Source organism: Diachasmimorpha longicaudata, chromosome 4 (genome assembly GCF_034640455.1).
Source record: "Diachasmimorpha longicaudata isolate KC_UGA_2023 chromosome 4, iyDiaLong2, whole genome shotgun sequence".
Taxonomy (NCBI): Eukaryota; Metazoa; Arthropoda; class Insecta; order Hymenoptera; family Braconidae; genus Diachasmimorpha; species Diachasmimorpha longicaudata.
The window spans coordinates 1,099,394-1,114,313 of record NC_087228.1 but is presented as its reverse complement, the minus strand read 5'-3'; the positions used below and the strand labels follow the sequence as shown (position 1 = coordinate 1,114,313).

At 44.0% G+C, this 14,920-nt stretch overlaps 3 protein-coding genes across 3 annotated transcripts; 1 reads left to right on the top strand and 2 right to left on the bottom strand.

Annotated features, from left to right (window-relative positions):
• Window positions 1–476: 476 nt before the first annotated feature.
• LOC135161428 (uncharacterized) lies at window positions 477–9,891 on the top strand. Its single transcript, XM_064118976.1, has 4 exons — window positions 477–489; window positions 581–801; window positions 850–1,600; window positions 9,625–9,891. The coding sequence occupies exons 1-4, from the start codon at window positions 477–479 to the stop codon at window positions 9,789–9,791; spliced, it is 1,152 nt and encodes a 383-aa protein (XP_063975046.1). The 3' UTR covers window positions 9,792–9,891.
• LOC135161076 (uncharacterized) lies at window positions 2,607–5,709 on the bottom strand. Its single transcript, XM_064118341.1, has 2 exons — window positions 4,475–5,709; window positions 2,607–4,355 (listed from the first exon to the last, which is right to left on the bottom strand). Exons 1-2 carry the CDS (start codon window positions 5,339–5,341, stop codon window positions 3,462–3,464), a joined length of 1,761 nt encoding a protein of 586 aa, XP_063974411.1. The 5' UTR covers window positions 5,342–5,709; the 3' UTR covers window positions 2,607–3,461.
• Window positions 9,892–10,375: 484 nt separating the features above from the next.
• LOC135161427 (uncharacterized) lies at window positions 10,376–11,947 on the bottom strand. Its single transcript, XM_064118975.1, has one exon. The coding sequence runs from the start codon at window positions 11,945–11,947 to the stop codon at window positions 10,376–10,378; it is 1,572 nt and encodes a 523-aa protein (XP_063975045.1).
• Window positions 11,948–14,920: the final 2,973 nt, after the last annotated feature.

Below are 14,920 nucleotides of genomic sequence, written 5' to 3'. Positions count from 1 at the left end.
TGACGAGCCAAATAGGCAATTTGTGCACGATCTCTGGGATTTTTAAATACGACGATGTAATTTGTATTCAATGAAATGTCTCTCTATCCTTTTCCTTGGTGGAATAAATTTTGAGATAGAAACATTACACGGAGATTTTTATGATGACTTCCTTTTGTAAATAAATCAACTATTGCACCATTCGAAGATTCTCTCATCAAATCGTCCACAACAACCAATTTTGGCTTAAAATCATCAAAATCTCCAGATCTTGGTAGGCCTTCACGAAATTCGACAAAAGTATTATCATAATCCGAATATCCGTTCTGCCACTCAGCGTAATAAAAGATCACTTTTTCAATTGGCATATCGCACATTTGCTTAATTTCTTTCAAAAACCTTTTAACAAAAAGTGTTTTACCACAACCCGTGGGGCCGCAAATCATTGCAGTAAAGGGATGTTTCCACCTCGTATCCATATTGCCTTCTGACTAATTATGCCTAAAACCGGTAGGTCAAGGTTTTCTTGAAAACGACATGAAAAGAGGGCTTAGCAGAAAATGTATTCTTCACATTTCGAATGAAAATGGCTTGTGTCTAGCCCGATCACTTGTTGTGGCCAAAGCACATGCCAAAAAATTGAACACCAGAGCGGATAAGGGCAAGATACACGAGGTATGGCAAGACAAGGGAAGAATGCAACGTGAGGGGTCCAAAAGACTAACTCAAACGGCAAGAGTCATTGGTCCTGATGAGGGCTGTGGTCTACAGGAACTTGATCAATATCAGCGATACTTGGCTGGAGAAGGATGCCTTATCAAGGTCTATTCCCTCATGAGAAACGGAAAAGATCGCCCTGTGCTCTACGAGGGTACACCTGAATTGATTAGCAGAAAGATGGCCGTCCGATATACCTTACCGATTGTGTATTATCCAGAAGAGGACCACTACGAGCCAATCCAAAATTTACCTTCATTCTTTGGCGTGAAGTATTATTGCGAGCATTGTAACAAACCTTACACTACGCAAGGACATGTTCGTGATAAGACTTGTGATAGGTGTTTGAAGAATCCTCCGTGTGACTCTACGATTGTTGATAAAATAGTGTGTGACGATTGTAATCGAGAATTTCACGGTCAATTGTGCTTCGATCAACATAAGAAGCCAGGATCTTTCAACGGAAATAACCCCACCGTCTGTGGCTACATAAAATTGTGTGGACAATGTAATACGAAAATTGATCATCGCAAAACTCAGAATCATGTGTGTCATAAATATTATTGCAACGTATGTCAAAAGGACGAAGATATTTCTCATCTCTGCTATATTCCCACCTTAAAAAGCAAGAAAAAATTAACTTTTAAACGCGTGGCGTTTGTTTTCTACCACTTTGAAACCAGACAGGATGAGCTTCTACAAGGAACTACTGACGTCAACGTACACGTTCCTAATCTTTGTGTCGGACAAACTGTGTGTGATCGTTGTGCAGATATGAACGACGATGACATTGTGAACGCCAACGATAATCACGGAAATCCATGTGGCGTTTGTAAACATCAGGAAAATGTTTTCGATGGTGAGGATCCTGTGCGAGGATTTGTTGATTACATCACGTCGATGGGTAAGACGTATAAAAAAGTAGTTTGTATTGCACATAACGCGAAAGGCTATGATTCACAATTCGTTTTGCGAGACGTCATGAAACGCATTAACAGCCAATGTAAAGCAATAATTAACGGAACAAACATTATGTTGATGGATTTTGAGGATAATAAATTTATAGATAGTTCAAATTATTTTCCCATGGCTCTTGCAAGTTTACCGAAAGCTTTTGGATTGGGGAATATAGCAAAAGGCTATTTTCCACATTTTTTCAATACAAAAGACAATCAAAACTACGTAGGGCCTACACCTGATAGAAAATATTACGGTGCTGACACTATGGGTGTACAAGATCGTGAAAAATTCTTATCGTGGTATAATGACCGCGTCGAAGAAAATTATGAATTTGATTTTCGTAAAGAAATTATTCATTATTGCAGACTTGATGTTACAATTTTGAGACGAGCCTGTGTTGAATTTCGAAAACGGATTATGAATGCTGGAAATGTCTGTCCTTTTACAGAGTGTGTAACGATTGCTTCTACATGCATGCGTATTAGGGTGGCCCAAAAAAGGAAAACTTTGAAATTTACATTTAAAGTTTTGTCTTCTGATGGGATAGCTGATGAAATATTAGTGTGAATTTTTTCAGGATTTTGAAATTGTTTTTTGAGGCGGCAAAGGGTTCTCGGAATTTCACATAATATAGATACGTAGAGAAACGAAAAAAGTTCATATTTATTATTATACCTGGAAATTATACGAATTTCGCAATTCTCTTCTCCAGCATGCATCACGAGAAGCCTAAGAATATTAGTATTATTTTTTGCAATTTTTATACTTATTTTTCATGGCATAAAAAAGTACGAAATTAGCTGAAAATCAAGGTTTTGGATGGCTTGTAAAAGCGTTCCAAATTATCCGATTTCCTTTCCGATTCGCCTGCATGGTTATCCAACTATTGTACTATCATCTCAACTAGAAAACTAACATTTTTCTACATTGTGAATCAAGGAAAACTGCATTGGAAAATTTTAAAATTTCTGGAAACGGCAGGTGCTCGGATTATCTGGTGCTCCTAATGAGAGCTGTAAAATGAAATGGAGAGGGTCAGGTAACCGTCTGACCCTTCACTGGCACGGGACAAAATCTTTTACTACAGCCAATAAATAAAAGTGTACCCTTCATTGCCCATGAGTGAATTTTTAATTTTTCAATGATTTCGATTAAAAATTTACATAGTGGAATGCTTCATATCATGACGAATCTAATGAAATTTGATTCGTAGGAATAGCTTCATTTGAAGTAAGCTTACTATATTTCAATCCTTATGAAATTTCAATAAATATCGATAATTACAAAGTTTTGTCACTCTATCGGGGAAATATTTCATGATATACGGTAAATGAGAGTTTCTGATCAGTTGAGCCCAATGTTCTAGGTGAAAGACATAAAAAACCAAAATCGTTATGCAAATTGCAATGAAACTTCCTCTGAAATACAATATTGATATTTTTTCGTATTTGTCAATCGGTTGCCAGCCTTTAATATGAAATAATTCATAAAAAAATACTATTAAAAAAATTGATCAGCATTCAGAATACCGATTGAGAGAGGCGGAAGGAGAAGTAATTAGAAGGAATGAAGGATTTTGAGAATCAAATAAGCTTCAGAATTTAACGGGAATCAAATGGGAAGGGTTAGTTCGACCGCAAATAACAGTGGAACAACGATTTTATTCATGGTTGACTTTACTTCATGGGCATTTGTCGATTAACAATTACCAATATTAGTATTATTATTATTATAATGATTATTATAAAGTATAACTTAATTATGACTTAATCGTAATCTAATAGTAATAGTATTTATAATCATTCTTATTTATTTACATTCAGCAGTTGGTTATCTAAATAATCATCAAGCCTAGACTGCAAATCTTTTCTCGAGTAACCCGGTGATAATTCTCTGAATTCTTTCACAATTAACAATAAATTTTGTTTGCTATTTTCGTCTCTCGTGAGCAAATTATTGTATTCGCTCATGAGAGCCACACTCCTTTCCGCAATATCATTTGTCACTTGGAGAGATTTGACAATTTTGATAGCTTTGGCAAAATCCTCTCTCATCTCCCATGTGACTGGATCACTCTCCAGAAAATTACAGTCGATTCTCAAAATTTCGAAGAATTTCTGTGTATTCTGCGTAACAAATGAATCTAAGCTTAATTGTGGAATCAACGCTAGATCATGGATTCCAGTTCTTCTCCTCTTTCTATCATCACCGAGTGGCGGAGAAGATTTGATTGCTCGACACATTTTTCTCTTACAATCTAGAGTTACATTCTCGTCAAAAAAGGCAAAAGCAATCAATTCCTCCGATAAATACCAGAGGTGGTTCACGAACTTGGCAAAAACAGCTTTCCAGAGCTTTACTGCGACACGACTTGAAGAACTAGCGTTCGTTGCGATCCTTTTCAACAAATGAAGATCGTTGTTCGGAGCTGAGACTGCATTAGAAGCCGTGAACCAAGCCCTCTGGTACGACATGATAATAAAAATACATGCATCTATCAGTCCCGATTTTTCTTTCGATGTTAAATTAAACTGGTTTCTGAACAAGAAGATTTTTAGGGAGTAGATCGATTTCGACATCCACCTAGCATGGTGAATACCGATCAAAGCTCTGAAACGGTTTCCTCTCGGTAAATTCCCACCCAGAAACAATACCACCAGTTCCAGGAACTCCTTGTAGTCCATGCGAACAGTATCACCCTAGGTAGCCGACAGAGAGTGGAACATCAATTTATCAACCATCAAATTTGAATTTTGGAACAATAAAAATGGAGATAACGAGTGTATCATTGACGTATGAACAATATATTCTGACTAACCTTTAATTGTGCCTCAGCGAAATCGAGCATTTGTTGCATGTGATCATTGAGTGCTTCCTTCACTGTAGCATCATGAACTCCGGGGGAAAAATCATTTTTGTCGATACTGCTCCACTGCACTTGAAACCTTTTGAAAATTGGAACGTCGGGCCCCGAAGTCCATCCCATGCCAGATTCAAAGGCTGCTCTCAAAAGTAGCTCCAGAATGTGGTGACGACATGGCAAATGCAGCAGGTCTCTTCCAACTAGTTGTTCCAGTAAGATGCATGCACCATTGAAGGCACCTGTATTGCTTGCTGTTGTATCAAACACCATGGTGCATACATCGTCCAGCAGATCCCATTCCTTCAGTAATCTATGGACTGCTTCGGCTTGCGTATATCCGGTTCCTCGTTCCAATCTGGGTACACCAAGCAATTGACTCCACTCATGACCCGATACTAGCACCGAAAGTCGATCAGCTTTTACGAATTTATTTCCCGGATCCGTCTCCTGCTTTCCATCCCAGTGAACGCCGAGGACATCTGGTTTTTTAATTCTCACATTATCGCAAATGCTTCTTTGGAGTACCTCGCGATGTTGTTGTCGATTTCGACGAATAGTTTCGCGGCTCAAATCAACATCTTCCAACGTTATCCCGGCCTCTATGAGGGTAGCAGCAAGGATCCTTGCGGCCATGCGATCACTAACTTTAGCCCTATCTAGAACTGCCGTGAGATTGGGAGCCATAAGTTTCTGTCGTTTGGCTTTCGTGGTTGGTAACTGGACTTGATAACTGCCGTCCGTTTCATCGCTATCGTCTATTTGTTTCAACAACTCATCGAGGTTTTCATCTTCATCTAGCATGCAATTAGCAATATTCAGCATAGTAGGCCGGGGTTGAACTAGAAAATTAAGCAAATGAACAACGATTCACCAGCGATCCGTGACAGGAATGACATGCACCAGAGCAATTTCATCGATTTCATTTATAGAATTTCATTTATAGGTCTCTCTGATAATTCCCTCATCCGGCATACATCCAAAGTATAACCGTGAAAAGCTTCCCCTCAATTTTGACAACCAGTCTCAGAAATACTTGCGCCCTGGGCGTGGAGATAACGCGGAGGTTTGCTACTCCCTCAGGACGTTTTTATACGACCATTCGGCTCATTTTCGACTATTGTCTGCGGCATATTTTGAAAAAATATAAGGAGGGTTACTTTGCAAACTGACGTATCTTCTAATAACTCCTCTGTTTCCCTTTCGTCTTTTTTTTCTCGTAAACACAGAATTCCAATCCCAGTGTCAATGATTCTATCTAAACGGCCATTTCGTCCTGTTTCTCGATGCAGATTCAATAATGTTTTCGCTTCTTTATTTTCTATGCTCTTCATTTGCTTTTCATGAGCAATATCGAACAGATTTTCCAGCATACATGTGAAATCGATCACCTTGCATTGTACCACTGGCTCCTCCTTGCGTGATCCGTACTTGAGAATGTATTTATATCGTTTCACTAATTTTTCCACCTTATCGATCGCATACGACTCTTGCACTATTGGGATCCCTGCATATTCCCAGAAGACAGCGCACTTTCGCACAACACTCATTCCAGCTCTACGAGATGTGAGTTTTGGTTCAGCATATCTCGTCTGGTAAAAGTAGCATTGTAACTCCTGCCGGTTCGAAGGCAACTGATTTCCACAAATATCAGGAGTCGCATTCCCGATTAACACAATATTCGTTACGGTTCGCGTTTCCGGCATATTGACGCGTGTTTTTTTTTGCGGTTGACTACTGAGATTTCAACGTAACGATTGCTGAGATGTCGACAGTGTGGATGTCTCCTGTTGACTGACCTTCAATGGCTACCACAAAAATTGGTGCGATGTATTTTGCCATGTGAAAGACAAAGTACGTAGGAGTTGCCCCAAGAAAATATTGGGAAAGAGCGAGAAATTCGACTTTGCATTAAAGAAATTCCGTTGCGGATAGTCATCAAGGTCCCTCTAGTAATAGTCGGGCGTGCATCGCCCAACCATAAATTCAAATAGGGACTCATAAATTCTGGTTTCCTCGGAAAACAAAATTTATTATTACTGTAAATGCTCTAAAATTCCATTGAGCGAATTTTTAAATTATTTTACGTGAAGAAATACGGTTTATTTCTCACTTCAATTGATTTTTTCTCGCATTTTTGTCAAAAAACCAATGAAATTGTGAAAATCGATAAATTTTTGATTAAATAAGAAAATGTGGATAAATGGAATTTTTTCACGAAGAATAATGATGCTTCAATCGAGTAGTCATCACATTTCAACTACCGGACTTTTTAATTTCTTTCTCATTTATTTATTTCACCTTTCACTCTTCATGGAAAAAGAACCATTCTTTTTTGACCGTCCTTGAAAATTTGATATTCCGGACAGTAATTGACTTCAAGAATATAGGGCAGAGAAGGGTAAAGTAGAATCTATGAGCTTCTTCGAAAAAAAAACCATGATTCAAAAAGACAATCATTAAGCTCAGTCTTGACTCAGTCAAAAAAAGACGAATGTATTTTCCATTTGGAAAAAATTGTTATTTCAATTCATTATTAAGTGAATCCGTCACTAACGTTCAAGAAAAAATTCCACAGGGCTCGTTTTACATAGCTTTACCTTATGTTTGTCGAAAATTCAGTGGAATGGATAGGCAAAGGTTTTTTTGGGGTACCTGGAAGATGTCCCGTGCACCGACTGAACACTTTTATGACATACCTAGCGAGAACCGCCATAAAGTAATTTGACTTGTCATCAAACTTAGTGACTGCAAACTGCCAGTAGGTCAAACATTTTCTTCAAACTTTGAATAGCGTTTGCGGTGGTTAAAAACATTTAAAAAATTTTGAAAAAATTCACATAAATGTTTTATAAGCTACCCTATCAGAATAGAACACTGTAAATGCAGATATTTAAACTACACTTTTCATGGGCCACCCTAATGCGTATTTTTTAAACAAATTTCTTAAAAGACAAGCAGATAGGCATTATACCTCAGGGAGCATATCGGTTAGGGAAAGCGCAGTCGAAAATCGCAATTGAATGGCTCTTGTGGCGCGAACATTGCGAGAATCATCGAATATAACATGCCGGACGAACTCGTGAACACAGAACAACATCAGGCCTGCGTCTAGATAGTTTTTGGGAGGATACCGCGAATAATAATAAGAAATATGCATATCAGTTCCACGGATGTTATTGGCACGGATGCCCACGGTGTTTCAAATTCAATAGAGATAAAGAGTTAAGTCACAAGGATACACTAGAGAGTCGATATGAGAGAACAGGGGCGATTACACGGGAATTGCGACACTCGGGTTAGGAAGTCGTTGAAATGTGGGAATGCGATTTTATTCGTCAAAAAAAGACAGATCGTGCGTTGGCGAATTTTGTAGAAAACGTTGATCAGCAGATGTTTATAGCCCTGGATCCACGCGATGCATTTTTCGGGGGACGAACAGGAAATACCGTAACACATTATTATGTAAAAGATAATGAAAAAATTCGCTATGTTGACGTTTGTTCGTTATACCCATACGTTTTAAAGACAGGGATTTTCCCGATTGGACATCCCACTGTCCATGTGGGGCGTGATTGCCAGCTTATTTGCCCTAATAATAATATTTCGCGGATAGAAGGTCTTGTGAAATGTCGCGTTTTACCCCCTCGTCAATTATTTTATCCTGTTTTACCAGTAAAAGCCCATGGAAAGTTACTGTTCCCTCTCTGTCGATCATGCTGCGATGATCTTGTACAGGACAATTGCCCTCATGATGATCCCCCTGATCGCGAATTTTTGGGAACTTGGGTCGCTCCAGAACTTCGTAAAGCCGTAGAAATGGGGTATAAAATATTAGAAATCAGTGAGCTTTGGGAGTATAAGAGAACTACGCGTTATAATCCTGTGACGCGAACAGGCGGATTATTTGCCGAATACATTAACACTTTTTTGAAAATAAAACAAGAGGCTTCGGATTGGCCTGCCGAGTGTGTAGATGATGAATCAAAGAATAAATATATTGCTGAATATGAGGCGCGAGAAGGTATAAAACTTGACAAGGATAAAATTCAAAAGAATGCCGGATTAAGAGCAGTAGCAAAACTTTGTTTAAACTGTCTCTGGGGTAAATTTGGGGAGAGGGAAAACTTGACAAAAAAAGCTATTATTCGAACACACGAGGAATTTGCAAATATAATGTTTAATCCTGAAAGTGAAGTAACAGGACTTGTTCCTGTCGATAACGACACTCTCTTCATGTCCTGGATACATTTAAACGAAGCCGCGGAAATATCCACTAAGGCTAATGTCGTTATTGCGGCTTATACAACCGCTCACGCACGTCTAAAGTTATATTCTTATCTAGAAAAACAACAAGAACGAGTTTTATATTATGATACAGATTCGGTAATTTACGTCAGCGATGGATCAAATGAATTACCGCTAGGGAATTTTCTAGGGGATTTGACCGACGAGGTAGAGGGCTACGGAGAAGGAAGTTTCATTACTTCTTTTGTCTCTGGGGGGCCTAAATTTTACACTTATCGCGTAAAAAAACCGGACGGCAGTATCGCGGAAGTTAGTAAAATAAAAGGGGTTAGACTGAATTATGAATCGCGTAAACAAATTCATTACGACTCGATTCGCGCGCTCGTTGTCGATAAAGCAGATCCCTACCAGATCGACTATCATGGTATTCGGCGGACAGTGTATCATGACGTCATCACGAAACCTGAGAGTAAGATCGTACGTGCGACAGGCCCAAAACGGCGGCTTGATGGTTTTGCGACTCTGCCCTATGGTTTTAAAAAACCGCGATTTAACCGCTGCTAGTTAGCGCGCACTGTTTATTTGAAAATTAAGTATTTTATCAATTTCAATTGATTGTAGTAGTTTTGTATAATATTGTTATGCACTAAAAACGTTTGTAGGCCTTCATTATTTAATAATTAATTAAGCAATTTAATGAGCAGGGGGTTATCCCGACACTCGATCAATATTTATTTGTAGAGTCGAATAGTTATTATCAATGGATAGGGAATCGTTAGTAGATGATAAATAACCAAATTCAATATTTTTAAGTTTATTTGTTCACTAGATATTCATTATTTTAAAAATGGGCCCTACAGTGGTTACATTTGCGCAGAGCCCCCTGGCGCCAGGAGGTGGCCCTACGTTTTTACCGGTACTGTGGAATTCTGGGAAACTACGTTTCTGGGAGGGGTTACCGATTCTCGGGTGGGGCGCCACCGTCAGCTTGACTGGCGGGTTTTTAGCCGTTCGTATTTCGAATTGAACAACGAAGTTTCAAAAACCCGCGGCCCGCGAAATGAAAATTAGCTGTAAGAAAAATGTATGTTATATAAAGAAAAATAAATAAATAAATAAAAATTAGAAAGTCTCCCGTTAAATTTTTCCCCGCCCAATTCCTATTTAATAATAGTTTGAAAAAAAACGAACTAAACATTAAAAAAAAAGGAACACATATATTTATTTTTTAGAAAATTATTTATTAAAAAAAAACTTAGAAGTAATATATATTATTTTAAATCTAAATATTGTTTCTATTTTTTCTTTTTTTCTCTTTTTTTATTAAAAAAGAGAATTTATGATACTTAAAACTAAGGGAAGGGATAATGCAAAAAGAACAAAGAAATACAAAAATTTATTTTAACCATTTTTTTTTTATTAAAAAAAATTAAAGCTAAAATACATTTGTTTTTGTTCTTAATAATAATCTTAAATCTAAAATAGGGTCTAGTCTCAAAATTATTACTTAAACTACTCACTTATCAGTTATCACTTATCATCCTTAGACGGTCCAAGTCAGAGGTGCAATCAGCCTCACGGCCATTTTACATCCTGCCCTTAGGCAGCCGTCTAATCGACGGTATCGAGTATCTGTGCCCTACGAGCAAACTCATAGAGCCCCTTGATCCCGTCCCTATCGACGCATATATCTGTGCACGCAGACTCAAAAACATCCCACCGGACTTCATCGAGCCCGCTGCATCCTGTGCATAGGTGAAGAGGATCTTCCTCCGTCAACCCGCATCTTTTGCATAGGGGGTCAGTCCCCTTGCCTATCCTTGATAAATACAGAGCCAGGGGCCAGTGTTCAGTGATGAGCCCCACTATAGCGCGGAGCTTAGCCCTGTTAAGGCCCAACAAAGTCTCTGCAATCTTCCTAGTGGGTTTTTCTAGGAAGGATTTCGTGTGCCTGGCACCCGTCTCCGAGTCCCATCTCTCCACAATCCTCCTATCCCCACGCTCCTTGACCAGGTCCTTCACAAAATCGATGTGCACGCCTACGTGTTCCACCTCTCCCCGAAAGGCCCTGTTGCTACCGTTCTTTGCTAGCTCATCGGCTTTCTCATTGCCTTTGATGCCAGCGTGGCCCGGAGTCCAAGCCACCTCAAGCCGATTATTTACGGCAATGTCCTTCATCAGCTCAACGGATTCACCCACTAACCTAGAGCAACATTCATACCTGAGTATTGCCCTCAGTGCGCGCCTGCTGTCTGAGTAGATGAAGATCTTTTTGCCCTTGTCCCCTTTCTCCAGGATCATCCTGGCGCAGGTCCTTAGGGCAGCCAGCTCAGTCTGGAGCACGATTGCGTGCGAGTCCAGCCCAATGGTCCTCGCTATTGCGGGCCCCTCTGACCAGACCCCCGCTCCTGCCCGTCCGCTCACCCGTGATCCGTCCGTGTACCAGACTAGACCGCGGGGCGGCGCCCAGTCCACATCCTTACCGGATGAGGTTTCCCCCCACCCAAGGTTGACAGAGAACTTCCTGCGAAAGTGCCATCTGGGTCTGCAGGCGTCAGCACCGCCCGACAGTAGCCCCTTCAGCTCACCGTCTGCGCGGAGGACACTAGCGTGCCCATTCCTGGCTCCCTTCCAAGTTCCCTGTAGCCGCAATCTTGCGGCCGCTTTTATCGCCTCCTCCCTTATAATTAGGTGTGGCGGTTGCATGAAGAGCAGGGCCTCCAACGCTGAGCTCGGGGTCGTTCTGAGAGCCCCTGTTATGCCCAGCATCGCAAGCCTGCCTATTCTGTCCACCACTTTCCTGTGGCAGGCCTTGTTCAAGGCTGTCCACCACACTGCGGCTGCGTATCTGAGCTGTGGGGTCATAATGGCCGTGTAGATCCACTTGACCATCCTCGGCCTTAGATCCCATGTGCTTCCGAACATTCGCCTGCACGCCCAGTATGTCATAGTGACCTTGCTAGTCTGCATGGCGATATGCTTTTTCCAGCTGAGCTTCTTGTCGAGCCAAATACCTAGGTATTTGACCTCCCCCGAGAATTCCAGCATTGTGTTATAAATGGAGGGAGCTTTAACAGCACCCCTCCTTCTGCATGTAAAGTGCACCATCTCCGTTTTGCCTGGATTTACCCTTAGGCCCTTCGATGTGCACCACTGCTGAACATAGTCCAGCGCCTTCTGCATTTTGCTATGTAGCGTGCTCGCGTTCCTGCTAGTAACCAGCAGTGCCACATCTTCTGCGTATGCGACTGTCCTTACCCCCAGTTCCTCGAGTCCAGTGAGGAGGCCGTCAACAACGAGGAGCCAAAGCAGAGGAGAGATAACCCCCCCTGCGGGCAGCCCCTCCCTGACGCAGCCCTTACCTCACTGTCCCCAAGGGTGGAGTGGACAACTCTTGTTCGGAGCATGGCGGCTATCCATTTGATGACCGATTTCTCGATCCCAAAAGCTGCCACAGCTTTCTCCATCGTATCAAAGGAAGTATTGTCGAAGGCCCCTTCGATGTCTATGAAGACACCAAGGGTGTCCTCCCCCCTTTCCTTTGCATTTTCTATTGTGCCCACCAAGTGGTGCAGCGCAGTCTCGGTTGATCTGCCAGCTTCATAAGCATGTTGTGAGGAGCATATCTGGTTAGTCCTCAGTGCCCCCTCCTTAATGTGCCTGTCGACCAGCCTCTCCAGCGTCTTCAACAAGAAGGAGCTCAGGCTGATTGGTCTGTAGGCCTTCGCGTTGTCGTAGCTGCATTTACCCGGTTTGGGGATAAAGACAACCCTGACTTCCCGCCACCTGCCAGGCACATAGCCCAATGCTAGGCAGGCCCTAAATGCTGGTATCAGTCTGCGCAGGAGCAATGGGCCCCCTTTTCGCAAGAGGGCCGGATGAATCCCATCCGGACCCGGACTCTTGTACATTTCGAAGGAGTCCACCGCCCACTGCAGCCTGTCCAACGTTACTATTCTTGCGGCTAGCTCCCAACCGGGATCGCCGCTTCCTGTTCGCTTCCAGTCCACTTCCGGGCACTCTCCAGGATGCTCTATAGTAGAGTCCGGAAAGTGCGCGCGAACCAGATGCTCCAGGACCTCTCGCGGTTCTGTGATGGTCTCTCCGCTTGTTAGCGTGATTCCACCCAGCATTTGTGCAGGGCCCCCCGAGAAGACCCTGCGAAGCCTGGAGATGCCTGAGAGCACCTCCAGTTCCTCACAGTATGTCATCCAGGTGAGCTCCTTTGATCGTTTTATGAGCCTCTTGTACTCCCTCCGCACATTTCTGTACAGAGTCCAGTCTTCGGCTCTCTTCGATTTGTGCGCTCGGTTCCCGAGTCGCCTGGACTGGCTTCTCAGCCTGTCCAACTCACGGCTCCACCAAGGCACTTTATTTCCCATCCTGCATCGTCTAACCGGGCATGCCGTCTCGAAGGACTCAGTTAGGGCAACGTGGATTCTCTCCACCTCGTCCTCTAACCGGTCCTCCCTGCAGGGCCTAACGCGTCCTACCCTGAGCCTTTCCTCCAGGTTCCTCTCGAAGGAGTCCCAGTCGGTGGCCCTTGGGTTTCTGCGCAGGCGGTCCTGCTGTGGTTGGGCACAGCCCTCTATGCTGAATCTGATGCGTCGATGGTCAGAGAGTGTGTCCTCCCGGTCCACCCTCCAGTCCCTGCATCGCCCCGCCATCCGGCGGGTGCACATGGTTACGTCAATGATACATTGACAGCGAGAAGTGACAAACGTGGGCCTCGAGCCCCTATTTAGGATCTCCAGGTCCACGTCTGCCATAAATTCCAGGAGAGCAGTGCCCCTGTCATTACATCTTTCGCTGCCCCACACCACGTTCTGCGCGTTTGCGTCACACCCTATGATGAGTGGCAGCTTTTTAGCTGTGCAGTGATTCACCAGATCACGCAGATCTTTGGTAGGTGGTGGTGTCGACGAGTCATGTGGGAAGTAAGCCGAGCAGAACACTATATCCTCAGCACCGGCCTCCCCCCGAAGTCTCACGACAACCGCCACCAAGTCTCTGTGGCAGAAGTTGGCCATTCCCCTGGCTCCGCACGCTCTTTTGACAGCAATGCAGGCCCTGGGGCCCAGGTCGCCCCGAGCATAGAATAGCTCCACCTCGCCTCCAGATAGGCCTTTTACTGAGCCTCCGTGTTGCCAGGGCTCTTGCATAAGGCATATGTGTGTATGCTCTACTGCTAGACTGCGACTCAGCAGGGCAGTCGCAGCCTTGCAGTGTTGCAAGTTAATCTGGGAGCAGTGGACTAGCAGAGAGCCTAAGCCGTCTCCCTGCATATTGCGCTCTGCTCCTTCCCCCCTCCTTCGCCTGGCCATTGATGGGCCATTAGGCAGGGCCGCCTGGTGGCGCCCTACCCTGCCCCGAGTGGGATGAGCCCGGCAGGGCCCAGTTGAGGGTCCCTTGAGACCCCCTCCCAGTTCCCGCCGCGCCCCCTCTCACCAGAGGCGGCCTTCCTCTTCGGCCCTTCGTGCGTCCGCTCAGCGGAGGCTTTGCAGGGGCAAGGGGGTCCCTCTGTAAGAGGGAGCTTTCCTCGCTCCCCTTTTCCCTCCCCTCATGGGCGCCTTCCCCGGCAGTTCCTGGGGCACTCACCGAGCCACTCGGACCTTTTGGCGCTCCCTCCTGCCCTCCCCTCTCCCCTGCGATCCCTGACTCCCCTTGGTCGGCGATCGTTTTCCCCGGGCCTGGCTGCGCTTGGGGCGCCTTTCCCCCCGCCGCTCGCCGCTGGGTCTCGTAGAAACGAGCCCGGCCGAGGCAGTAGAAAGGGGCCATCCCCATACCCTTCAGGGCCTCTAGAGATTTGGGGTCCACACCCAACACCAGGTTGAGCCCCTCCTCCCCGCTCCGGCAGTCCCAGACCCTCCACTTGCCTGTGGTGAGGGCACTGTTCTGCTTTCTCAACCTCTCAAGGGCCACAGCCATTCCTACGGGTTTTCCCGGGAGAAAGGCCGTGACTCTGATCAGTTTTTGGAGCGCTTCCTTATCCATCATGATACGGGAGGCCCCTTCCCAGGGTACCAGGGTGGGCACCACAGACTTCAGCCACTCTCTTGACTGACCGTCCGTGCATGCCACAAACAGCACGCCATCGTCAAACCAGTGGCCGTCAAAGCTCGGGAGCTGACCTTCCATGTCAGTCTCGAACAGCGA